Raw genomic sequence first — 27,984 nt, forward strand, 5'->3', positions numbered from 1 at the left:
GTGAGCTGAATAATTTCTCAATTGGTGATTTTCCATCAAGAACCGGACTGGGAAGTCGATTAATTAAAAACACCGCTGTAAGAGTTGCATCCAACCAAAAATTAAAGGGGAGAAATGAGGTGGCCAATAGAGACAGGGTAGTTTTTATGACATGGCGATGCTTCCTTTCAATGGCTATGTTTTGTTAGTGAGTACGAAGGCAAGCAAGTCTGTGAGTTATATCATGTTCATCAAGAATTTTGAAAAGATTTATGTACTCTCCACCCCAGTCAGATTGAAATCTTTTGATCTTGGTGTCAAAGAGAGTTTTGACGTGTCATTTAAATCTCACAAATATGTCAAAGACTTCAGATTTTTTTCGCATGGGAAATATCCATGAAAATTTATTAAAATTATCCACGAAAATAACATAATATTGAAAACCATTTATTGACACCACTGGGGTTGGTCCCCAAACATCTAAATAAACTAAGTCCAACGGACTATTTGATACTTACAAAGAGAAAGACAGTGTCTGCCTATGACCTTTACCCAATTAACAGGGTTCACAAACTTTGGGAAAATCAAACCGCCCTACATATGGTAAACTAAACCTAGGCAAGACTTGCCTCACTACTCGAAGAGCTGGATGTCCCAACCGTCGATGCCATTCTGTAACAGTGACCCGTTCACCAACACAAGCTTGAGGAGACTTATTCATAACTGAAACACTACCCAGAAAGCAATATAGTCGTCTCCACTGGTTTCTCATAGAATTGTTCTCCCCATATGATCCTTCAAAAGAAAATAATTCCGGTGAAACTCAAAAAATACTTAGCGGCAGTTCAAGAAAATAAATTTTTGGTAATATGTGGAATATAATAAATCATGCAATTGAAATCATTACAAAAAAAAATACTTAGCGGCAGTTCAAGAAGTGGCTATTGACCGGCTGCCGCTAGAAATATTAACATATAGCGGCAGTTAAACAACTGCCACTAAAAGTATTTTCGACTGCCGCTATAAATGCGGCGCCAAAAATGAATTAAGTCTCCTCTTCTCCTCCCCTGCGTAAATAATTTTTTCTCCCCTCTCTCTGTCTCGCCCCCCCCCCCCCCCCCCCCTCTCGCTCTCGCTCGATCTCGGCTGGAGTTTCTCACAACCGGACGGCAACCAGAGGACAACCTAGATCTCGGCTTTCTCACCACCAGATAGACAACTAGATATCAGCATTAACTGGTGAGATTCCTCTTTTCATCTATGTGTGTTTATCGTAGATGCTTCTGGAACTTATTCAGCTGATCTTGAGTGTGTCTCTATTGTTCGGCGTTTTTGCAAGTATGTAAATGATCTTGAGCACATATTCATTTTTATGTCTTTAATGTTGTTATTGTTTTAAACGTTGGTATTGAATTCGTGTAGGCTTTCGTTTTTTTGGTAGCATCTGGTTTTCTGTCAGATTGGTAGTCGTATGTTACATATTCCTTTTTCTATTCAATTTTCTTTTGCTTTCATTTCTGATAGTTAGATGGAATGACGAAGAAGCCCTAAAATGCTAAATGCTTAGACACGTTCCTGTTCCTGTTTAACTGAGTCGCGTTCGTGTCACTGAATAATGTGTTCAAACCGTTAATTGTTTCATATACTTGCTGAACACAGGCAATGTTAGAACCTCACTTTATGTATTATCTTTCACCCTTTCTTCGGTTGAAGGTTAAGTAGTATATGTGAGGGAATCTCCTGCTGCACAGGTTGCTGTTCAAGTTCGATTGCTATTCATAATATCTCTTCAGTTCAGGTCTATGGTCCTTTGGTTTTGAATCATGGATCTAGAAATATATTTTATTAGTTGTACGTTTTGTTTAATCCAACATCAGGAGAACTGTATTCCCAAATATGTGACATTGCGACTAGAAATTCTTTGGTGTGTGTTGGTTTAAGATCAACTTTTATAGTGATTAGTGACCAAAATTAGGTATTGTGGTCTTTTGATACTTGCAAAAGAATGGTAGAGCTTATTATAGGTGCAGGGTTTTAAGTCCAAGGATTCTGTGGAGGAGCAATTTTTTTGGCAGATACGATATATTTTGTCAAATGTGACTATAGTGCTCTTCTTTGTGGCTTACTCTAAGCTCAAGGGAGTTTGGTTATAGTTTACTTTGCACTATTGTTAATCAATCCTTGATGGACATTCTGTGATTTAAATAGATGTTTTGGGGCTGGCTGCCTTTGGAAACAAAGGAATAGTATTTTTTTTCTAAAATTAATCCTTGGGTCTGTTACTGATTAAAATTATGTAAATGGATAAGAGTGCTTTTGAACCTCTCTGTCTGTCACCCCAAATTTGATGGAATGCATCTTTACTGTCACTCCTATATGTAATTATTTTTATTAGTTTTATTTGCCCTTACCTTGGTTTTTAATTGCTGTTTTGGTCTTAAGATGTCGATAAGTGTGATAGGAAAGGAGACTACCATATTTCCTAATATGCTTATGTCTTTCGAACTTTCTGTCTGAAAGCATAAAAATAACCTCTGCAAGTAGAGCTTTCATGCATGAGCCCAGCTCGGGTTGAGTTTTGCCAAATTTTGATGAATGCTTTTGGGCTGAAAGTTGCCTTATGCCTAGAGGGTTGAAAGGAGAATGTAGGACCCAAAAGGCCCTGCATGCAGAAACTAGATTTTTTATTTTTTACATGCTAAAAGCTTCAATCACCTGCATTTCCGTTTTTGTGCTTATGGTCTTTTGGTAATGTGATCTTTTACATATATTTAACAGATCAAAGCCAAGTCATAGGTTGCATGATGCCGATGATGCTTGGAATATGCTTCCTTTGCCATTTCATGGACTGCCTCTGGCATAAGTACCATTACTGCCTCTGGCATGTAAAACAAGGGACCTATTGTGGATTTCAAATTTTGTTTTGGGAAGTAGAAAAAATTAAAAGAAAGAAAAATGTGCTTTGGAAAAGCCTTCTGATGATCTAAGCCTGCTAGTAATAGGAAAACAATACACTTATAGACCCAGGCTAGCAGTAGTCATATTGCTACTAGCTATACTAGTGGTAATAACTAATAAGATTGATGCATGTTGCACATTGGATGCAAATACATATGTTCACCCATTAACTACTATTTGTGTCTTAACTTGATGGGCCTATGTCTAGCTTGCTAACTAGCTACTAGATCAAGCCCCAATCTAGAGCTCTGCTGCTCAGTCAAAGCAGCCAGTTAACATATACTTAACAAAATCTGTGGCATTGATTAAAAGGCCACTATAAAAGTTAGTAATAAATATTCTTTGCATCTATGAGAACAAGCCTACAACAGGCCCCAGTTCATATAAAACAAATTATTAATTAGTACGTTATAGGTTTCTAAATATGATCACTCTGAATAATACAACTTTTGTTGGGGGACCATGAACTTCTGTTGTGTGTGGGTTAAATTATATACTTATTATATAAAAGAAATACAAAAATACAGAGCAGCCCCTTCCCTAACATATGGAAATGATTTGCTGATTTTCTCTTATGGTCGTATCTTTGTCCATTATTAACTACAAGGAATCTCATGCCTTGGTGGCTAATCACAGGGACTATCAAAAGGAATTGAACCAACAGTACTGCAGGTTAGTGGGAAGGTACATGGGAATAGTGTTAAGCCCATCTATCACAACTTTCAAAACTACCTAAGCTCTAATATTACACACCTGTCTTCACTCCAGTTTCAACCATTGAATTATTTGAAACTGGTTGCTGCTGAGGCTCTTTTTCTTCTGCGGTAACTGAATCCAATTCCATCTCTGCACCCATTCCCACCTCTTTACCTTGAGTGGTCCCTCCTGACACTGTACCACCTGGTTCATTCACCAAATTTGGTGAAACCTCTGTTGGTGAATGAAACTTGTATTCACCAAATTTGGTGAAACCTCTACTTGTTTGGGTTTTTCCATTATTTCCACAGCATTTTTTGCTTTTTTAAAAATTAAATCAGTAATCAAGTAATTTTCTGTTATCCTAATTTTTAGGGTCAAAACTTGTATGCTTTGCTTGATTTTGGTGTCATTAGATAGATTATTAATATTAAGCTACTATTCAAAAACCAAGATCTTTTAAATTTGATCTGTTTAGAAAGAGTTATGGTCATTTTAGTTGTAGGGTGCAAGTCTGTAATGAGATTAGAAAGCTTTTATTTTCGGGTTTTTCTTGGAGTTGTTTTTAGTTTGTTTAGCTGTAGTAGAATTAGTAGGGTGTTGTTAGAATTGTTTTTAAGCGTTACAGACTTACAGTCCTTATTTGAGAATCCTATGGATTACCTACAGGTTTTCCTTAATTTTGCACTAATTAGAAATTTTGGTTCAGTTTCCTAGTTGAGTTTGGAGTTTGTAAAGGGAGATGAGATCCAAGCTCATGTTGGGAGCCTTGTGAAAATACAAGTACCCACCAAATATTTCATCAGAGCCTCCTCCAGAGATCACCATCTTACTCTCAATGATTTGATCTTGCGAAACATAAGAAACATAGGAGTACTTGCCCTGACTGTAGTGACACCATATGCTTCAATGTGGTAGATAACATCTTCAATGGCATCAATACCATCCTGTGACACTTAGAAGAAAAAAGCATGAACAATTTTTTTGTTTTGTTTCAAAATAATGTGAATATATCATTTTTCACCTCAAGAAGTATAAATTTTGTTTGAATACCTGAACTGTAAAATGAAACTCATGATGAATGGTACCCAGATAATCGACAACCTCTTTTGTAGCTTTGAAATCAGGGGAGCCCTGAACATCAGAGTAAAGTCTAGAAACTGAGATGCAAAAGCATTCTAAAGCAATACTATAGTATTCATCATGAAGAAAATATTAGGACTAACCTCCAGGCCGACACAAAAGGAGTACTGGAGTTGTGTTCTCCATTGCTTGGCAGCCTTTGTGCCTGCAAAATATCTAGACGTGATGGAGGCAACTAATGATGAATCTAGACCCCCTGATAACAGAACTCCAAAGGGAACATCAGTCATTAGCCTTTTGATTACAGCCTGCATAAATTAGAAAGAAATACATAAGAAAAACTTCACTTTGCAAGTGGAACTTCAGGTTTATATGATGATTTACATCTGTTTTCCTTTCTTTCTTTGTACAGTTTGAGTAAGCACGTGTATGTGTGTTGTGTAACTTAATGGGATCTGTTCAGTAATCTCACATTTTCAAAAGCACGTCTGAGGATTAGCGGATCATATGGAGTTGATGGAATAGCCTTAGAGAACTAAGGAGGGTTGTACCATCTCCGCATTCCATCTGCTTTGCTTGAGTACAAGTGACCAGGGGGAAAGGTTTCAAAATGTTCACAATCATCATTAAGTGCTTTCATTTCAGATGATACCCAAATTGATCCTGAAGACAAGCAGGAGAGTGTAAATTAACTGCGGCTCAGAGCTTTGAATTTGTAGTCAGAAACATTGCCTACTTAGCTCACGGGTGTAATGAGATATACCATCAAGTCCCCACCCGATATAGAGGGAGGTGATCCCAATGGCATCTTGGGCAACAATGAAGCTGTTGTCTCTGGTGTCAAATAACACAAACGAGAGCATTCCATCCAACATGTCCACGAAATCCTCTCCATACTCCTCATACTACAAAATAATGTCCACAAAGAAGAGTTGCTTCAGTTGAATGTAACTTGTAACCACAAATTCAATAATAAATAAAAAAAAGTACCAAAATAAATTTGTGGTGTTGATTAGTTTGCATAAATTAAAATGTGATTCCTAACACTTATTTGTACTTTCAAGAGAGATCACACCTTGTGGCTCTCTTTGTGGTGTTGTAACTTTGCTTACATTTTGGTATTGAAGTAACTTTTTCAATATTCAAAAAAAGATGCATGTGATAATAGATATGTTATTCTAATATGCTTGTGCAATTTAAATTATTATGCTTGTATTGTTCTATTATGGTAGACATGAAATTAATTAAAAATGTTTGTTTTCTTTCTCGTAGGAAATTATGGCTGAAGATGTTGTTGGATCAGCTGGTATTATTTTATGAATAACTTTTTATTTTGGGCTTTATTTTTATCGGAGAAGTAAGGATACACCCGATGCAGAATTCTGAATTCCAGCCCCCCCTACTACTAGCCCTCTCCCCCCCTATAAACCACATCTTGCCCATGAATTTGGCATCAATTCACGGTTAGGATGCATTCCCCCTGTACTATGGGGCTATAAAATTCTGATATGGGTTGATTGGTCATTCTCCCTATTTTTATCATATTCACATTTGAATATTTTAACTTGTGTACTATGAAATAGATGCCTCAGTGCAAAGGAGGGGCAGGGGCCCCACAAGAGCTGTCGATATCTGGAACTTGCCAGCAGGAGAAAAAATACCCATAACATTAAATGAGCTAGGCCAAGGAATTGGAGAAAATACAAAGAAATTAGTGAAGTTTATGGGAACAATTGCAAGGAATGGCGATCTCTGTCCTCTGAGTTTCAAGCAGTGGACTTCATTTCCAACTCCATGTAAAGAGGACATTTGGAACCTTGTACTAGTATGATTTTTTTTTTTATTTAGGTTTGCTTATTTGTTTGAATTCATACATTAATTGCTAATACATTGGTTTAAATGTGTTTTTTATAGGGTAAATTTGAGATAGACAGTAAAGGTAGAAAGTGGGTATTGTCCTCGATTGGAAAAAAATGGAAAGATTACAAGTCAGATTTGAAAGCCATGTACTATGATCCATTTACCCATGAGGCAATGTGGAATTGCCCAAATAGGGTTCCTAGCGATCAATGGCAGATTCTTGTCGCTTTTTAGAACTCTGATGAGGGCAAGGTATTATCTCTTAATTATATTGATTAACCTATATTGTTTGAATGTCACAATATACATGGCTTTACACTTGTAGTTTCTATAAAACTGTAGAAATGGAGTGTTATAGCTAGAGGAAACTGGTCCCAACAAAAATATGCACACTCTGGGGGGACCAAGAGTAATGCAAGACTGCGTCATGAGATGGTAATACAATCAGTTAACTATACTACTACTTGAAAATGATGATAATGTCTAATGCTTAGTATGGGTATAGATGCAGGAAACTGGTGATGGGGCACAACCAAGTAAGGGAGTTGTGTGGATTAAAACACATAGAAGGAAAGATGGGGCGCTTGTAGATGCAGAATCAAGAAGGGCAATGGTTGTTTATTGAACTAGTGAACACACACACACACACGTATTTAGTGTTAATTATATGTTTTAATATAAAACTCCCATATTAGCTTCACAACGATTGTGTTGTCTTTTGTAGGAACAATTAGAGAACTTGGCATCACAACGGGCCACGACTTCTGGTGGGTCCTCAGTCCCTAATGACGATGACTTCGGTCAAATATTTGGAGAGGAACGACATGGGTACGCACGAACGTATGTATTAAGCGTTACTCCTTCCACTCTGAGCATGAGTTGTAGAAATAGAGCATCGGAGTCTACATCAACAAGAGGAGGTTGTGGGCATGAGGATAGAGATGAACGACTCAGGTGGATAGAAGATAACCTTGAAAGGGTGACTAGAGCATGTAGTGATGTACAATATCGGGTGGGAAGGGTAATATCCGTACTTCCTCAAAATCTTCAAGACATTCTAAACGATGATCGGGATTTACCTTCAAGAGGTGCAAAGGTAATATGTGTCTCAAAGTACAATTCCAAGAGTGGCATTCTAGATGTGTTTATTGATATGCTTTCTTGTTTGCTATTATTGTTAGGTTCCTGATTGATCATCAACATGACTATAGAGATTTCTTCCTCCTCTGCTTCTTCCTCATCTTCTTCATTGATGTTGTCTATGGAATTGGATCCAGCCCATTGATGTTGTCAGACCATTCAACAAAACTGAGCTATAACTGATGAGTACATGGTTTACTTACAATTTATGCAGTTTTTGTATGGATTTTATGCCGGTTTGATTAAATTTCACCCCATCTTAGTTTGATTTCAAGAAAGAATTCAGGGAAAAACCAACTCAAGAAAAATAAGGCATAAAGCAAGAAAAGAGAGCCAACATTTAATTAATTTAGCCCAGCCTAGCCAAGAGAACAATGGAGGAGCAATCGGTCCATGTAGCCCATGCTACACTCTTTGGGAGGACCCAAAGAGAGAGCCTAGCAAGAAGGTTAAATTCGGCCCAGCAAAGAGGAGGCCCATTTCAGCCTAAGAACAGCCTAGAGTGCAGCCAAAATACGCTCAAAACTCAGCTAAGTTGCAGCCCAAAGGGAGCAAGGGGCGACAACTTCTAGAGGCTTCAAGAGGGAGAAAGGGGGCAGCACTCTAGAAGGTTCAAGAGGGGTGAAGTGCACCCAATTCTAGAAACTTCAAGAGAGGCCTCTAGACTCCTTGAAAGCCTATAAAAGGAGGTCTCTTGAAGGGAGGAATGTGTTCAATTGATAGAGTTCAAGGCTCTCTATTCCCTTGAGTTCGAAATTCTTGAAGAGGAGAAGAGAAAGAGCTAGATGCAAGAAGAAGAAGGGCTGAAGAGATCCAAGCAACCAAGGAGAGAATGTGAGTTTGAATTGGGGAAAGCTTGATTGAGAGATCTATGTTCTATTCTTACTCAATTTTTGTCTTCTTTGAATTTGAATTCAGCTTTAATTCATGTAATTTCTCTTTCTTTCTTTCCTTTCTTTCTTGTTGTAATGGAATTCATATTATATAATTAAGTTTCTTGCATCATTCGAATGTACTAGATCCAATCTTGTTGTTTCTTGAAGAGAGAATGAAATGAAGAATTTATTGGCCGAATTGTTCTCTTACAAATCCAAATATGAAATTTCAGATCTGAGATTTGAAATGTCTGAATTGCTTGAGAAAGAATTCAAACATTCTTATTTCAGCTTGGCCGATTTGTTCTAGCTCTTGGAATTTCTAGAGTGCTTAAGAGAGATTCTAGAAATTCAGATCTGTTATTCAAGAACTGAATTGCATGCAAGGTTAGAGATAACTTGCACAATTTAGTTGGTGATCAATTCAAATCTGAATTGATGCCCTTGAAGTGTTTGATTTAATGCATGCATGAATGATAGATTCTTGATAGAGATATAAGAATCATCATTCATGTATAGGATGAACATGCGCTTGAAAGAGGCTATTCATTGCCTTGGGTTTCACCAAATCAAGGCTGAATCATCTTCCATTTGAATGATTCAAGAAGGTTGATTGCTTAATCATGAATTTAAATTTTTAGTTTACTCTTTCAACTTGAATGCAAGGTGATTGAACCAATGTCTATTAGGTAGTTTGTAGTTTAGAATTTTAGATTTGAATAACTTGTAGTATTTGGTTAATCAGATAAGGGTTGGCTGGTTTAGTATTAGTAGTTGCTACCTAAATTCTTGTGGGAACGATACTCTACTCATTTCTTTATTACTTGAGTGGCTAGTGCACTTGCTAGTGTCACAATGACCCGTCAATAACCTCCTCTGTTAAGTGGATTTCTAATTAGTGCCTGATAATTAGAAATCTCTTATATGTGTCTTGGAGAACTTCCATTCTACATTGATGCAGTAGGAAAGAATGTTGTAGATACTCCTAAAATGTTTCAGCAAGTTAATTCTACAATTGTCTCCTCTAGAAGACCCGCGATCCTTACAGATGGGACCAACACAACCCAGTGTGCTGCCTCAGAAATTGCTATCTCTCCTCCTTCCATTGTTTTAGGGTTCAGTGGTTTCTGGTTTCTTATTTCAGGGTTCTTTCATGGATTAATTTTGATATATCCATATAAGATTGTGACGTTAGCCCGTTAACATCCATTATCTTTTTTTTTCAGGATTTTGGCTCCAACAACTTACATATTCTTTGCTTCTAATATCCCAGTTATTTCATTTGGTGAACAGTTGGACAGGAATACAGGTAACACTGATAAATTATATTGTGGTTTGATTTCTGTTTTCTAGTTAGGTTGGTAATCTCATGAAGTCCAACTAAAGTTTCGAATGGTATTGATAAGATTTCCTTTGCATTGCAAGCTATTAATAGAAGCATTTCGTTCTATTTTCTAGATGGGATTCTAACAGCAGTTCGGACATTGGCATCTACTGCTTTGTGTGGGATTATACACTATTGTTGGAGATCAGCCTTTGTTGCTTCTTGGAGTGGCAGAACCTACTATGCTTATGTATATGTTCATGTTTAACTTTGCCAAAGACAGACCTGATTTGGGACCAAAACTCTTCCTAGCATGGACAGGATGGTAAGATATTTTTCTGCCTCTGCCTGCATTTTGCACATTAATATATGTATTGAAATAGTAGAGCAGCAATGTTGTTGGAAAACTGACGTTCATGGCTGCAACAGTGAATAGTAGAGCAGGAAGAGAACATATAGATAAGATAAGAAGCAAGTTCTCAATAGGACGGAGACCCACTCATAGAGGACCTGCACCATGCAGTCAAGAATCTCTCAGCTGAGCTCTACAACAAAAATGTCTACTTCCTCATGGAGCTCATTCAAGTCTCTCTCTCTCTCTCTCTAAAGAATCACTGCAAAAGTTTAAGACCTTGGATTATTTTAACCTTTTTATGTTGGTGCTATATGATTCGCTGATTCTTATTTTTCCATCCTAAAGATTCAATCAAACTCAAACAAGTGGTTTAGTGGGTTAATATTCAATCAAACCAAGCATCTAGAAATTTGTTGGGTTCTTAATTTCTTATAAATAGTTTTTTCTCTTTCTCTGATCATTTTGCAGAATGCTGAAGACAATGAATACTTGTCGGATGTGGATCCCTCTCTGGAATTTGTAATTACATACAAGGATATCACAGGCACTGGTGCTTCAATATTTGAATTCCTTCCAGTTGAGGCTTCACCTTACCAAGAGCTCAACGGAGTTAGAGAATCTATCAGAACCAAGATGCAGGCTGAGGAATTTGAATTATGACTCTTTCCTACTTTTCGATATTACATATTGTCCTTTTTGGGAGTGGTAAATTTGAATTATGACTGGCATGCAAAATGCATAGAAGGTTGCCATTTGGTTCAACAAGCTCCAGAAAACATTTATCTGAATCTTCTCTTCTTAATTTTAAAAAATTGGTGTTGCAGATTTGCATGCATAACTCTTGCAAGTCTTCCTATTTTGAAATATGTTAATCAGTACAACAATGTCCTACTTTCATTTAACTCTGCACAAACAACAAAACAGAGAACTTTTTTGTCAGATGATGAACATCATGCATGGGTAAACAAATGGAACATGGAACTGGGTTGCAGGAAGATGTTTTTATTGCCCAATTCCATTCAAATGGCACTGAGAAAGTTTCCTAGAAGAGATACTCTGATTTCATGGCTGCACCATATTGCAAGAATACAAGAAATCACTTTGTTTGATTTTGCTCGACCTATTTTCACTTATCTCTTTGTAAGAAATTTATTACTAAACTGGAGACTCTCAAATTTGTTTCTCCATTCCTATTGTCAATTCATTTGGGGATGTAATAAGGATTAACGAATAGCAAGTAGATCCTTGTCCCAGCACAAGGTAGTAAATGGGTGAACCTTTTGGGCTCGAATCCATGGCCAGGAAGTTATGATGAATTGGGGGAGCAATATGGACAAAGTGCTGACTTTTCTGGTGAACATACATCAATGGAGATGCTTTATGACTTTGTTAAATCATATATCAAAGCTACTGATATTCTTGAATTCCCAGGTGATGCTATTCTGTGATTTGTATTTTTCAACTTGAAAAAGGAAGAAGTTTCCTTGCTTTTGGATTGGATCAGATATTTGAGGACTAAATCTGTTGCACTGCCAAAGTTGTTTGATGAAAGCATAAAAACGGGGAGATGGTTGAAAACTTGCTTAGGCTATAAGTCGCATAGTCAGTGTTTTTTATCCAATAGAGAAGAGAAGTCTATTTTTGCTGGAATGCATGATTTTCATGTGAAGTTTCCTATTCTTGATGAAAGCTTTTATGATAACAGGCTACATTTATACACGAGTGATCTAAAGTGCATTGGTGTCCGATCAAGGTTAGCAGAAGCATGCCAACTTATCATTGAATACCTTATATCTCTGTCGAATTGACCAGTTTAACTAAGGAAGTTGCAATTCCATTGTTGAAATTTATCAGGTACTTGAATGAGAGGGATGTGCTTCCTGGTGACATCACAGGGAAACTTAAAGAAAAAGTAACATTGAAGACTTCCCAAGGTTACAAATATGTTGATCAATCTATTTTTACCTCTGGATGCCGAAGTAACCACATTAAGCAGAGATGGGGCTGCTTTAGATTCAATTCTTTGGGATTCTGAATGGGAAACTCTCTCAGATTGCTGATCTTCCTTTAATTGATGATTCTTACTATGAGAAGAGCATATATTCCCTAAAGAATGAGCTGAAAGAATGGGTGTTGTGATTGATTTGGATGAGTGGTTTGATTTTGTAACAGAAGGTTTAAAATTTCCCAAGGACCTAGGAAGGTAACACCAAATTATGCATTTTCGTTGCTCAAGTATATAAGGAGGATACACACAGTCCAGGACACAGGTGGGTTTGCTTCCAGATTTATAGAAAAGAATTGCTTAGCTGACAAGAACCGGTTGAAAGCCAGTCATGGATACAATTCTGCAAAAGGCTCAATTCAATTTGACTCAAAATGGGGTTCACTATCCCAAATTTCTGATCTTCCTCTCATTGATGATGCTTTCTAATGGTAAGAAAACGAGTTGAAGATGATGAGTGTTGTTGTCGAACTCAGTGATGTATCACACTTTGTGGTCAATGGTCTCAAGTTTACAAAAGATCCTAAAGCAATAACAGCAGAAAGTGTGTTTGCATTACTATAATGTATTTGCTTTCTACTAGTGGAATCACCAAAAAGCCTGCCTGATGAATTTTGTCAGAAGATTAGAAGTAAATGGTTGAGGACAGTTATGGGTTACACATGTCCAAATGAATGCCTTCTTTTTTTATTCTAGATCCTTTTCCACAAGCACACGAAGGAAATGTTGGGCATCTATTCTAGAACTTGAAGATGCACCATAGAAGCCTGTTTTGTTATAGGAGGAGCCTTTTATGTTGGCTCTACGAGTGCATCACTTGGTCCAGGCCTTTCATTGACCAAAGGGGATATGGATTCATAAATGGTTTGAATTCCAATTTCTAGTAACCATAGAAGCTCTCATGTACCGTTTGTCTAGGAACTATGTAGTGTTCGACTATTAAGTTCATGTGAGAGGGCCATAAGAAGCCTGCCTGAGGCCCATAAAGAATGTTCCTCCAAACCAAAGTAGTAGAAGACAATGGGCCATTTCCTATAATTGTACAATATGTTATGAACTAAATTGTATTTGTGATTCAAACATTTTGAATGGAGAATGGTTGTTTAAATTTTATTGTAATTGGTGTTTTTTGGTATTTTATTTCAGTTAAAATGAATATAGAGAACACAGGTAATTCGAAGAAAATTAAGAAAAAAAAAGGTTTGAAAAAAAAGCATGCGCCAAACTTATAGTGGCAACTAAATTAGTTTTAGCGGCAGTTGCAACTACTGCAGCTAAAAAGACTTTTAGCGACAGTCACACTAGTATTAGCAGCAGTTTTGCATTTATACCGCTAAAAGTCATTTTTCTTGTAGTGAATTGGTAAGGATTAGAAGTAAATATAGAAGATCCAACATGAGATATCTTCAAACCTGAACCATTACCAACTTTCACTTGATCACCACCACTATATTCAGATTGACTTTGTAGATTATCGCTGTCTAGTGTCATATGATGTGTGGCACCAGTGTTGGGATACTACATAGGATCAAAGGTTGTGGCAACATTGCTTTGAAAAGCAGAGGAATTAGCATCATCATTCTAGAAATTGTAATCATAGCGGTGTCTGCATTTTGGAGCAGCATGCCCAAGCTTGTTATAGAGTTGGCATATGATTGTATTACACCCACGCCCACCTGAATTATTGGACTTGTTATTTGGGTGAGGTCCATGACCCCGACCACGACCACGACCATCTGATTTGGGCAAGAACCCACGGTTCTGCTACTGAGAGGAATTCTTAGATTTGAAGTGGGCAATATTAGCAGATGGTGATTGAGAGTCAAGAGTTGGGGTGCTATGTTGTTCAAGCCAGGCCTTGTGATTCAATAGAATCCCAAGGATGCCATCTACGTCCAATTGATCTAAATTAGATCTGTTAGTCACTGTTGTAACTACAGATTCATATTCGGGACCCAGTCCACAGAGGATGTACATCGGAAATGGGATCAACAACCACCGACAAATTATCTGCAATGGACGTTGCTTTGTGAACATAATCAGAGAATGTCATTGTACCTTTTTTGAGGCTTTGGAGTTGTCTGCATAATTGAAGTATCCTTGATCAAGAAAGAGTAGAAAAAGACTTTGATAGTGCATTCCAAACTTGATGAGAAGATCGCATGCCCACCACTTGCGACATAACACTCTCGGTTAATGATGAAATCAGCCAGTTAAGCACAAGCTGATCCAACTAGAACCATGCTTTGTAAGCAGGGTTGGGAATAATCTGTTCATTATTGTTGGGATCCGGGATTTGTTTTGGTGGTGCAGGAACTGACCCATCTACTATTCCCATCAACTTATGAGTGTAGAAAATGGAAATAAACTATGCCCTCCACAACATGTAATTTGTAAGAATGGTAGGATCCATCGTATGGACGCCAAAAAGGTTGTGGAATGGGTGGGCAAATTTCAAAAATTTTTCTATCTTCTTCTAACTGGGAATCAAATTCCCTAAGTTTAGAATATAATATTCAAGGATCCTACTTGAACCATAATCGAACCAGATCTGAACCAAAACACAAGGGAGAAATTATACCTGATCCAGAGAAACAGTATCTCCCAAAGTTGGTGTTCACTCCCAAAGAGTACACCAAGATCCACTCCTGCTGAAGATGACACAACAATGTGTGGAACGAAACCAGCAGAGTGCGTCCTACACACTGAATCCTTCACAAGAATCCTCTAGAAACTCTGAGCATTGAATCTTTTCAGTTCTTTCTGCAAAAGTGATATCAAGAACTGATTTATTAATTTCTTTTCTTCAAAGATCGAATCTTTTCAGAGAATGGCAACGGCTGGAGGAGAATTCCTGAGATAAAGATGGCGAAGAATGCTTCTCTTCTCTCCGGAATGTGTATGAGATCATTTCTCAATTCGCAGGATGATTTCTTGCTGAAAAACCCCTAGTTCGAATTCTGTTTTTTTTTTCTTTGAGGGTTTCTCCTCTTTTCTTCTTGATTAAGAAATCTCCTAATTAAGAGTCATCCCAATCCAAATCAGCATCTAGATAGGGGATGATCTTAATCCTATCTCATATTAGGTTAACTTACTCCTGATCTTATCAGGAGGTGACCATATTCAAATTTGATTTGAATTTGGTCTCCCAGAGTGGATTACGTTAAAGGCTCAATCCTTTTCCTAACCTTAATCTCAGATCCGCCCCTTAAGTGGGTGATCATATCAGCCCAGTTCGAAATGGGCTTTTGGCCCATTAAATAATCAGTGCTTAATTAGTTTCCAATCTGCTGCCTGGTTGGGCTTCTTTGTATGACGTGGGACCCAAGTATTGATCTACACACCAGCCACATGGGTTCGGCCCAGCCTTTATTACAAGGCCTAGCCGAATTCACTGAGAAGCCCAGTGAACCCCTGACCATCATATGGGCCCTATGGGCCCAACACTTACACTAAGTGGTCCCTGGGCCAAGCCATCTTATAAAAACCCAGGGACTGTGGGCAGGTGCAAAATTAGCCCATCAGGTATTATCCTAAATGGCCTTACACTTAACCTCTCAGCCCTTAATGATCAAGCACTGCCCGACAAGAGAGGACCTCTCCCTCGGCTGCAAGGAGCAGTGCTGCACTCTCTACTCACATGGATCCCGAGAATTAAAACCATTTGCAAACATTTTGAAAACATACTTAAATATATATCATATATATAAATTTTGCAAAAACAAAATTCCAACGATTTGAAATCAACTGTCGAGTGCCGACGGTTTGGTTTCCATCAGAGAGAGTGCATTCCTGATCACTGCCTTTGTCCGACAAAGGGGTTGATCCTATCACTATGATCACCCACTCAGATGAATTCTCAGACTGCCCCAACATGCCTAGGTTTTGACCCCCGCTAAGGATCTCACTGATTGGCATATCAAAGACAACCCGATCCGACACCTAGTGAAGTACCATAATCGAGTCTAGGGGTCAGGTGTAACTTTCCAATTTTGCCCATCTGTCTCCAAGGTCCAGGGCAATACTAGAAATCTGGTCCAGTTCAAGGATTCGAGTAATCCCATACTGCAGACGCCTTGGGTCTTACCCTGGTGGCCGAGACAGGCCATCCCAACACTTGCGGCACATTAGTATTAGCCTTAGTAGGATAAATCTCCCCAGACTTATCCAATGGCTGTGAACATTTAAAACTAACACAAGTCTCATTAAGTGTCCAGCTTTAGGGTCTTACACAAAATCATACCAAACAACATGAATCAAACATATACTTTATTTATTTACACTAAATATCAAAATTACATCAAATCAGATTGAAGCTAAGGGCATACAAAACTGTCTAACATAATTTTCACTGGTTAACCTGATAGGTAAGTAGTGTATACTGTTGGGGAGTTGAGGAACGGAGGTAGAGTTCTCTATCAAGAAAGAATGTTGAGTGGAGTTCTGGGACATAGGGGGCAGACTAGTTGACGGAAGCCTTAAGTATAAATGGCTCTGATACCAAGTTAAAGAAAGCAAACAGAGAAGTGGTTGAAATCTAGTTTGATGGGTGATCAGCCATACAACCAACAAGTATTTATAGTAGGTAATGTGTAGAGCTTATCACTATGTGCAAAGCTTATCGCATAATACAGAGTTTGGGATCAACATAAATACATGAGATAAATATTAAGTAAGTTGTGTCCTATATGTTGGCTTCCTTCTATTAGTTCGAAAAAAATTCTCATCTGACTGAAGAAAACAACAATTTTGATGGGAAGATTGTTTGGTTGGGGGCTTACTACAGAGGCTCAACGTTAAATTAATAGCCATATTAACGTACCTGGACAGAAAGTGAAAGTGGTTACATTTCCTTCCTCACATAGGCACAAGAAACTATGTTTCCCAATATCAAATCCACATGACCCTCCTCCCCTGCATTCATCATGGTACCGAAGGAAACGGGTGGTCACCGAGATTGGTAAGTGATGGCATTGGGGTAGTATAAACCTGTGATAGAGATGCATTGGGAAATCAAGCAATTAAGGTTTAAATTTTGTTGTAAGGCTTACTTAATTGTTACTTTATAGCTGCTATTAGTAGGACAGTTACAGTTACTTGTTTTTCTTCTTTATTTTTTCTTATTATTCTGATTATAGGATATGCCGCCAGGGGCATACTTGTAATTTCAGATTCTTTTATGAAGTTAATATAAATAGAAAATTGGCGACAGCCAGTAGACACTTTTTCTCTCAACCGTACCTCTCTCTTCCTCTCTCTCTCTCTCTCCTAATCCTCACGAATCACCACATGGTATCAGAGCTGGTTTTCTGGGTTGAGAAAGACCTACGATCCTGGTATCAGGTTTCTTAAAAGTGTTTGGGCGTAGTTGTTTCTGCAAAAACCTTAGCAGGTTTCTAGTGGTTGTTTATGTAGAAACCCTAGCAGATTCAGGTGGCAGTTTTTTTTTTAGGAAACCCTAGCAGTTTCTGGTGGCAGCTCTTGTGATTTCTTTTTCCTAGCTGTAATAGCAATGAAACCCTAGTCGGAGAAGGGTGATGCTGGTGCAGACTCCTCTGTTTGATGCTGTGAAGTCAAGTTCAGCTTAGCACCTTCGTACAAGTGCTGAACAGGTGTGTAGGGCTCATGCCTTGATTATATAGTTATTTGTTTGGATGTTGGATGGTTAGAGTGTGTGAAATACAGTCAGACTGATTGTAATGTCTGTATTGGTGGTGCTGAACCAATTACCGGACTGGTTTATTGTTCTGTTTGGACGTTGTGTTGACTGAACCCCTTGTTCTCAGCAGTATTCCCTATGTTCTCAACAATATTTAATGTTCTAGTTTCTCACATTCTGATTGTGGCGGTTGTGTTGTTGGGTGGTATTTGGGCTGGTTTTCAATAGTATTCAATTGCAAGTCATGAATTAACTTCATCGAGGGCTACAACAACCCGCAGAACAGAGGGTATGGGAGGTGAAAACATGGTTGTTCCCATGCCAATTACCCCTTTAAACGGTCTGAACTACCTGGAGTGGGCTAAGAGTGTAAAACTCTATGTAACGGCAAGGGGTAAAGCTGGTTACATCAATGGAAGGGTGAAAGAACCCAAGGGTGAGACGGCTGAACATGATAGGTGGGACCAAGAAAACAGTATGGTGATGTCTTGGCTCCTCGCATCCATGGAACCTTATGTGAAAAAGGATTTTATGTGGGTAGACACCGCTAGTGAGATCTGGGAATAGGCCAGAACTACCTATTCTGAGCAAAGGCATTGCGCCAACGTTTACCAGTTGCAAGCTGAATCCTCAACATGTAAACAGAGAAACCGTAGCTTGTCCTCATACTATTCAGCCCTTACCTCCATATGGAAGGAATTGGACCATTATCAGGCCATAGAGTGGAAGCACGATGATGATGCTAAGGCCTACAGGAAGTTGGTCTCTCAGCAACGAGTGTTTGCTTTCTTGTTGGGACTGAACCTTGCATATGAACCGTTGAGGGTGCATATCCTAGGAAGCAAAGAGTTGCCTACGGTTCCCGAGGTATACTCCCTTGTCCAATTTGAAGAAAGCAGGCGGAATGTGATGGTTACAACTGAGGGGGAGCAACAAGTTGCCTTGGCTGCAATGAATAATAGCTCCACAGGAAAGAAAAGTGACCCTAAGAAGGCAGATGATAAAGATAAGCTATTATGTACCCACTGTAGGCGTTCACGACATACACGTGACATTTGTTGGGACATCCACGGGAAACCCAAGTGGGTAGCAAAGAATCAAGAATAGGGTAAAGGTCATTTGAAGAAAATGAGCACAACACATGTGGCAACCCAAGATATTCAAGTTGCCGGTAGTACCCGGGACCACTCTAATAAGTCTGACCCCAAGGATGATATAATGAATTCATTTAGAGAGCACCTGGAATCTTATGGTAAGGCCTTGCAGCAAATGGGCAGCTAAGTCACTGGTACTCCCTCTACTTCATTTGTATCTACTTCAGGTAATGTGGCTTATGCGTTCCATGTCACTCCCACAGATTCCCCTTGGATCATTGACTCAGGGGCCTCCAACCACATGACCGGTAAGCCTAACTTATTCCAGTCTTATAGCCTTTTGTCAGGAAGGGATAGAGTGAGACTTGTAGTTGGTTCTTTTTCTTCCATTGTGGGTCAATGATCAATATCCCATCCCCATGGCCTTAACCTGAATTGTGTATTGCATGTCCCTCAGCTTTCTATAAACTTGCTTTCAATTAGTAGCATTACAAGCTCCTTGAATTGTAGTGTGACTTTTTTTGCTGACTCATGTGTTTTTCAGGATCGAACTTTTGGGAGGACGATTGGTAAAGGAAGCTTAGTGGATGGTCTCTACATTCTCGACAACAAAGCTGGTCTTTCGGTGTCATCCTCAGAGTCGCATAGTCAGTCAAATAAGAGTCAAATTTTCTTGTGGCATAGTCGTTTAGGTCATGTTTCTTTCAAAATAACAAAATGTTTGTTCCCAATTTTATTTAAGTCATGTTCAGTGTCAGAGTTCATGTGTCAAACGTGTCAGTTGAGCAAACAATGTAAACAACTTTTCACTCGAGTAATAAAATACCAAAGGTTCATTTTCATGTTGTGTATTCTAATGTATGAGGGCCTACCAATGTAATATCTGAGGGTGGATATAAGTACTTTATTACATTGATCGATGATTATTCTCGCTATATATGGGTAATTCCTATGTGTAGCAGAGACGAGGTTCCAAAGATAGTGAAAGACTTCCAGAGGATGGTGTTTACGAAGTTCCATGTTGAAATATAGATCTTCCAATCTAATAATGTGAAGGAATACTTCCATGGGGAGCTCAATGAGTTCTTCACCTCCCACGAATCTATTCATAGGAGCTCATGCGCCAGAACACCACAACAAAATGGTGTTGTAGAAAGTAAAAAACAGACACCTTCTTGAGGTAGCCCGCGGGATGGTGTTACACATGAATGTCCCAAAAAGGTTTTGGGCAGATGCTATACTTGCAGCTACGTATGTCATCAACCGCATGCCCTCTAGAGTACTGAACTACATGGCCCCTCATCAGTTATTGTACCCTCAGTCTCCTTTATTTTTCATCCCCATGCGAGTCTTTGGTTGTAAGGCCTTTGTCCATGATTTGTCTCCATCCCGAGGTAAGTTAGACCCCTCGGTTCATTCCTTGTGTCTTTCTGGGGTACCCCTCCTCTCAAAAAGGGTATCGGTGCTTTGACTCATTTAGTCATAAATTTTTTGTGTCTATGGACGTGTCCTTCTTTGAGTCTGAGCCATTCTTCCCTCCTCCTCAGGGGGAGAGTTGTAGTGTGGAAGAGGGGAAGCAGGGTCAGGTATCTCTTCCTTCTATTCCAGACCTTATTCCCTTCCGTGTCTTCCAACGTACACGTCGGAGAGATCAACAGTGTGATAGAAATGTGGAGCAGCCAAACTCTGAGCAACTGACATCATCAGACTCCCAGGAGGTAAGTCCACCCCCTAACCCTACTCCTACTGTGGATGACCTTGACATCCCTATTGCCCAACAAAAGGGATTCAGGTTCTGCACTACCAAACACCCCATTACCCACTTTGTCTCCTATGACTACATTTCTCCCTCATACCGAGTCTTCCTATCGGCAGTTGATTGCATCCCTGTTCCCAAAAATGTTGCAGAAGCCTTAAAATGCCCTGAATGGGTAGATGCTATGAAGGAGGAGATTAATGCCCTCCACAAAAATCAGACTTGGTGGATCCTCCAATGGGGAAAGACCTCGTGGGGTGCAAATGGGTGTTCACAGTTAAGCACAAGGCATATGGAACAGTTGAAAGGTACAAAGCAAGACTAGTAGCCAAAGAGTACACACAAGTATATGGGGTTGACTATGATGAAACTTTTGCCCCGATGGCTAAGATGAACTCGATTAGGGTTCTTTTGTCCTTAGCTGCTAATTTTGATTGGGAATTGCATTAACTGGACATAAAGAATGCTTTCTTGAATGGTGACTTAGAAGAAGAGGTATACATGGTTCAACCTCCTGGATCTGTGCTAAGGGAAGTGAAAACAAAGTGTGCAAGCTATGAAAGTCTCTCTATGGCTTAAAACAGTCTCCCAGAGCCTGGTTCAATAAGTTTCACATGGCAGTTCAAGAGATGGGATTCAAACAATGTCAGTCTGATCATACACTCTTTGTGAAGAGATGTCAGGAGCAGGTTGTTGTATTGATAGTGTATGTAGACGATATCATCATTACAGGAAGTTGAAGCTCAGAGATACAAAACTTGAAACAATTCCTTGCATCTAAATTTGAAGTGAAAGATCTAGGACTCCTGAAGTATTTCTTTGGGATTGAAGTTGCCCGCTCAGAAAATGGTATCTTTGTCTCTCAAAGGAAATACACCATTGATCTATTACGGGATACAAGTAAATTAGGTGCAAGGCCGGCAGATACTTTTATGGATGTGGACCACAAGCTAGGTGACTATGTTGGTGAACCTTTGAAAGATGTGAAGCAATTACAAAAGTTAGTGAGAAAACTGATTTATCTGTCCATGACCCGTCCAGACATTGCCTATTCCGTTGGGGTTCTGAGCCAGTTTATGCACTCTCCTAAGAAGCCACACATGGAGGCAACAGAGAGAATCCTTAGATACTTGAAGAAATATCAAGGAACAGGCCTACTATTCAGTAAACACAATCACCTAAAGCTGGAAGTCTTTACAGATGCTGATTAGGCAGGAGCTGTGGATGATAGAAAGTCCACTAGTGGGTATTGCACATTTGTGGGAGGAAATCTAGTGACCTAGAAGAGCAATAAGCAAAGTGTGGTAGCAAGGTCAAGTGCTGAAGTTGAATATAGAGCTATGGCACATGGGGTGACTGAAGTACTTTGGCTAAAGAACCTTCTAGGGGAGCTTGGAGTTGTTGTTCATAGTCCTATGCTCTTTTACTGTGACAACAAGGCTGCAATAAACATCGCTAGCAACCCAGTCCTACATGAGAGGACCAAGCATATTGAGGTGGATAAACACTTCATAAGGGAGAAACTGAAAAAAAAGGGAAATTTGCATCCCTTATGTCAACTCCAAGGAACACTTTGCTGATGTCCTTACAAAGGGGCTTCTGTGCTCGCGGCACAATGAGTTATGTGACAAACTGGGCATGATAGACATCTTCAGGCCAACTTGAGGGAGAATGTTGTAAGGCTTACTTAATTGTTACTTTATAGCTGCTGTTAGTAGGACAGTTACAATTATTTGTTTTTCTTCTTTCTTTTTTCTTATTATTCTGACTCTAGGATATGTCGCAAGGGGCATACTTGTAATTTTTATATTCTTTTATGAAGTTAATATAAATAGAAAACTGGCGGCAGCCGGTAGACACTTTTTCTCTCAACCGTACCTCTCTCTCTCTCTCCCAATCCCCACGAATCACCACACATTTCTACCCACTCATTCTATATAATCTATGCATCTCTCGATTGTCTTCCAAATTCCAAATTGTAATAGGGTGGGTGGTGTCTTGAGGGTTGCTGGAATGAGCTGTTAAGTTTGACTCTAGATGAAAATCTTGTCTAGTTTGCAGAGGAGCAGAATTTTAATTACGACTTTGATTGTTGCTTACTTAATCAATCATGTTCTCTCACCTATCCTCGAATCCTTTCTTCTTTTTACTTTCTTATAGTATTTAATTTATGGGAAAATTCCCGATTAGTACCCTGTACTTTGGGCCTAGTGCCACTTTGGTCATCGAATTTTAAAATGCGACAATTTAGTACCTGAACTTTCGAAACATGACAATCTAGTACATACCGTTAACTACCTATTAACCAACTATTAAGTGGCATTTGAAAAAAACACAAATACCCTTCGAGTGTCATCTAATTTTCTTTATCAACCATCCAAACATTGACAAAAAATTAATAGTCCCAAATCATTGCCTCTTCTATTCAAGAAAGTTGGGGTCACCATAATGCCCATTCAAATGTGACCCCAACTTTCTTCAATGAAAGAAGCAAGGATTTGGGACTGTTAACTTTTTGTCAATGTTTGGATGGTTGATAAAGAAAATTAGATGACACCCGAAGGGTATTTGTGTATTTTTCAAATGCACTTAATGCCTGGTTAACAATAAATTAACGTTAGGTACTAGATTGTCACGCTTTGAAAGTTCGGGTATTGAATTGTCGCATTTTAAAGTTTGGGGACCAAAGTGGCACTAGGCCCAAATTATAGGGTACTAATCGGGAATTTCCCCTTAATTTATCAATAGGTATAGGCCATTGTACCTATTACAATATCCATGCATCTCTAACCCTGGGGTAGTAAAAACAGCAAGAACTACTCTCACCCAGTGTAGTTGGGCAGTCAGGTAAGTGACAACAGATATAGCTACTAGCACTACCACAGAATTCTATGTAGAGATGTTATGACAAACAAATAAAAACGAGAACGGGACTCAATTTCCGATATCAGTCTATGTCCCAAGAGAGAACCCATTAGTGGTACAGATGGTGATAGACAAAACATATCAATATATCATTATTTTCTCTCAATCAAGATTTGTATGTTTAAGAAGTTAGATAGCGTCTGTAGTTTCCCTCCCTGCTTTTCTCTCAATCAAGATTCGTATGTTTAAGAAGTTGGACAGCGTCTGTAGTTTACCTCCTTGCTTTTCTCTCAAATAGGATTTGTATGTTTAAGAAGTTGGACAACGTCCGTAGTTTCCCTCCCTACTGTAGGGATTGGAGCTATTGTGTGGTATTTTAAAAGAGTGAGTAAGGGTAGTTTGGGTATTTAGAAAACTTTAATGGAGAGGATCTTTGTCTAACAGCCAAAGTTCAGGGAGGTCTTTATTGCAAAAAAACGTGCAGGGGGTCTTTGTCATAAACCCCCATAGTACAAGGAGGGGTCTGTGTAAACACCAAAATCTTAGGCCTAAGGACAAAAAATCCAAGCTCAACCTATGTAAAACTTTGCGCCTGCCCAAGTTGCACCCCTATTGGATACCAAAGTAGATTAGCATTGTTATTAATATGCAATTTACCCCATTGAGTAAATCAATGGCCACATGTGAGAGCAACTAGAGTTAGGGGTGTAAATGGTTCGAATTCAAATTGAATAAGGCAATATCTGAATTTAAGCTCGATTAAAAATTTCAATATTCAAATTCGATTTGATATTTAACAACAATTATTTAAAATCAATGTTCTAATTTGGATTTGATTAAATATTTGAATATTCAATTCGATCTGAATTTGACTGATTAATTATAAGTAATTAATAAAGATATACAAAATAAATATTTATTTATATAAAGTATATAAATTGAATTAATCTGAATATATAACATATAATATATTAATTCTATGATATGAAAAGATATTGTATGAAAAGAGTTTTGATCAATCAAAACTGATTCGCTACCAAGTACATGATTCCAGTTGATTGGTTAAGTGTTTTTCGATTATTTAAATTTTTCTATAATTCAATTTCAGTTCGACTTTAAAAATTTCGGTTTATTCATTTGGTTTTTAACCGAATATAAAATTATAAATCTAATGCTCAACCCTGTGACGCTAGTAGTATTATTATGTTTAATGATTTAAAACGGTCGGAATCCACAGCCAACTAAAACCCTAACAACAAAGTTAAACCCTGCTAGAGCAGAGGAATTGAATTTCGCCCATCATGGCTGAAGCAGCACCACTTGAAGCCCTCCGTGAGTTTGAACTTCGTCTCCTTTTATGCTCTCTATCGTCGGCATCCACCGAAACCCAAGAAGCTCCTCGCCCTCTGCCCTCCCCAGAGTTGATTGGACGCGAAGGAGATTCTGTCGTTGTCTTGCTCGAGAATGTCGTTAATTGCATAGAAAAAGGGGATTATGCTGAAGCTCTCTTCTCCGATGCCGCTCGGCTCATCTTTGAATTTGCTGAATCGTGGGAATTTGAAGATTCGATTGATTGTGCTGACAGGTTTTACTGCGAAGTGGAGAAGAGTGTGCAGTCCTTTTTGGAGCTCGAAAATGATTTTGAACGGTCATGCAGGGAGTTACTTGTGATGTGCATTGGTGTAGCAGCTTTTCTGTCTTTTACTCAGTGCAATGTGACCGGGTTTGAGCATCTCTTCGTCTCTTCAATATGTGTTTTGAAATTGTATTTAGAATATCTGAAAGTTTTCAAAATTGTATTTAAAATGTCTGAATTGTTCTGTTTAAACTTCCAGACCATCTGAAGGTTTCCATTCTTTTCCTCTGCCCTTTTGGCGGTACAAAGATGATAAAACTGTCAACTTTGGAGTGGAGTGGGACATGTGGGCTCGTAATCAGCTCATGTCTACTGGTTCTGAATTGCTTGGGAAATTTTCAATTATACAGGTATATTAGTTTTTTTTTTTATTTTTTCTGAAACTCAAATACAGGTATATTGGGTACCTATTATAATTTGGACGTATTCTTTCATAATTTCCTTTTCCATTTTATTTCCTCTTTAGTGTTTTTTATATTGATATCTGCTTGTTCTCCCTTATTTCTATGCCATTTCCTTCTTTTATTTTTAGTTCTTTTATTCTCCCTCCTTGGTTTATGGATATAAGCGCAGCAGTATAATCGGCATTGCAAACAGTAGCAGCCTAGAGACGGCAATACCATCAAAATTGCCAAGGGACTAACCTGCATGCTTGATTATCTATAGAACAACTATAAAAAGCATAACTAAATATATGTTTCTCTGTAATGTGTCATGTCTTGGCAAACAGTACCAATTTAGGCCAAGGTTTTAGGTAAGGATACACCTGATACGCATGAACATGTGCATTGGATGGCTAAAAACCTTATTTTTCATTTTTTGTTCTCATATTTTCACGGGAGCCATTTTTGTTTTTTTAACTATTAAAAAAGTTTTTAAAAATACCTTAAAATAGGTGTATCTATGAGCAAAAGATACGGTATGATATGCCCGATACGGGGCATATTGTATTCAAATTCCGAGCCTCAATTTTGGTTAATTAGGTTAACTAACAATCATTTGTGCAAATATTTATTTATCAAAGAAAAGAATCATTTATGCAAATAGCTGGTTATTCATTCTGTAGTTACTTGATTCTGTTTGATTTCCTTATATTTTGGTTTTTTGATAAATATTTCCTTATATTTTATTACTCGTTAATTTGATATGATTCCTTTCCTTCTTCAATAGTATATGGTTTATGCCAAAATGTTACTGGTGAAGATTAAGGACTTGTCTGTGGAAGTGGAAAATTATTGTTTGCATGGATGTAGAAGCATTTCATGGTGGTTGTCTAGGCTCTTTCTCCTTCAGCAGAGGATTTTGGACGATCGGTCTTCTTCTTTATTCGATCTGTTGCAAGTGTTGATGCGTGAAACTTTACAGTATTTTGGTGATTTAGGAAGTGTTACAAATTATTGGGGTAACAGGTTGCTTAAGGGAGATGCTTTAACCATTGTTTCAGCTGCTCATCTGGAAGCAGGGATAATAGAACATGCATATGGCCGAGTTGATTCTTCTAGGTAGGTTGTTCTGCAAAAAAATTAATTTTTATGCACTTTGGGTATGTTGATGAAAATTCACTCTGAACATTATTTTCTCATAAATTAGTCTGTGTCATTTTTTTGAATCAGTTTACATTCAAAAGTCTATTGTTGGAGTTGCAATATTACTACAAATAGCAATTATGAGATTTTACCATTTACAATATGTCTGAACTTTACTATAAATAGTAACTTTGTTTTGTTAAAAATGGTAACTCTGTGTTATGATTGGGGCACATGCCAACAATGTTTTAAAAAGGCTAAAGGCGTAGTTGAGGTGTAATGGCCCAAAAATGTGAGGCATAAGCCTCAAGGCATTGCAAGGCGTAAGCTTCAAAGCTTAAGAAATAAATTAATTAAAGTCTACAAATTGATAAAAATAACATATAATATACCAAATTAGAATGATAGAAGGTACAAGTATCCATCAAATAGAAGTCTATAAGCAATATGTTTCAGTGTTTATGCATTGAATGGAATAATAACTAATCAACTAACAATTATAAACATTTTACATTTCATGTTTCAAAATGCAAAAGTTCTCAAATTATTCAAATGACCAATTCAAGAGAATGGAAACATATGAAGAATCATCCATATAATTTATATTAAATTTATGGTCACCCAATAATTTATAAGAAAGGAAACAACATAGTTGATTTGATCTATGCAAAAAAAAATCAATACAAAGAAAATAAATCCATTAGGAAAAGAAATGAAAATAATGATTAATACTTGAGGCTTACACCCTTTTACACCTTAAGCTATGCCTCATGCTTTTGAGGCTTGAGGCTTGAGGCTTATGCCTCATTCTAACATTGGCTTAAGCTGCACATAAAAGTTGTGAGGCAAAATCTGTGCGCCTCGCCTCAAGGCTTAAGCCTTTCTTAAACAAGGAAAGCCAATGGAAGAAAGAAACAATAAAACAAAAGGAAGTATTGTTGTCAATTAGAAAGAACTGAGTTTCTCTTAATCAACAATTTGTTATTTATCAGATTTGAAGCACATATCATCTTTCTTGCTTGTAAAGATAACTTTTGTGTTTCAGGCAACACATCAACACAGCAGAAGAATCCTCTGGGCTGCAGCTGTCTGTCACTGGAGTTCTTGGTTTCAGGACTATACATCAGGTCTTTCTTTTCATAAGCATTATTTGATTTTTTTTTAATAAATAGC

General features: G+C 38.2%; 2 protein-coding genes across 10 annotated transcripts in view; both read left to right on the plus strand.

The window, feature by feature from the left end:
* The first annotated feature begins 531 nt into the window (after positions 1-531).
* LOC104593838 (uncharacterized) lies at positions 532-13,394 on the plus strand. 8 transcript variants are annotated; one of them, XM_088886950.1, is made up of 13 exons: positions 538-1,218; positions 5,989-6,022; positions 6,300-6,541; positions 6,631-6,828; positions 6,919-7,011; positions 7,082-7,189; positions 7,301-7,672; positions 7,758-8,550; positions 9,818-9,900; positions 10,050-10,240; positions 10,345-10,500; positions 10,739-12,023; positions 12,125-13,394. In XM_088886950.1, the coding sequence occupies exons 2-4, from the start codon at positions 5,995-5,997 to the stop codon at positions 6,808-6,810; spliced, it is 450 nt and encodes a 149-aa protein (XP_088743076.1). In that variant the 5' UTR covers positions 538-1,218; positions 5,989-5,994; the 3' UTR covers positions 6,811-6,828; positions 6,919-7,011; positions 7,082-7,189; positions 7,301-7,672; positions 7,758-8,550; positions 9,818-9,900; positions 10,050-10,240; positions 10,345-10,500; positions 10,739-12,023; positions 12,125-13,394. The 8 variants fall into 8 exon arrangements, with proteins under 8 accessions (XP_088743074.1, XP_088743070.1, XP_088743073.1 ...); XM_088886949.1 differs by having other exon boundaries at positions 6,300-6,512; XM_088886948.1 differs by having other exon boundaries at positions 532-1,218; positions 5,989-6,512.
* An 11,455-nt stretch (positions 13,395-24,849) lies between these two features.
* The window catches only part of LOC104593837 (uncharacterized), a 71,431-nt gene continuing 68,296 nt past the window's right edge, over positions 24,850-27,984 (plus strand). Inside the window, exons 1-4 of one of the 2 annotated variants that reach the window (XM_010253860.3) lie at positions 24,850-25,372; positions 25,485-25,635; positions 26,456-26,787; positions 27,857-27,938. In XM_010253860.3, coding sequence (XP_010252162.1) covers positions 24,951-25,372; positions 25,485-25,635; positions 26,456-26,787; positions 27,857-27,938 — 987 coding nt within the window. In that variant the 5' untranslated portion in view covers positions 24,850-24,950. The remainder of the gene's footprint in view (positions 25,373-25,484; positions 25,636-26,455; positions 26,788-27,856; positions 27,939-27,984) is intronic. The other variant, XM_088888052.1, reaches the window with a different exon arrangement.

Source organism: Nelumbo nucifera, chromosome 5 (genome assembly GCF_055504915.1).
Source record: "Nelumbo nucifera cultivar China Antique chromosome 5, China Antique-T2T, whole genome shotgun sequence".
Taxonomy (NCBI): Eukaryota; Viridiplantae; Streptophyta; class Magnoliopsida; order Proteales; family Nelumbonaceae; genus Nelumbo; species Nelumbo nucifera.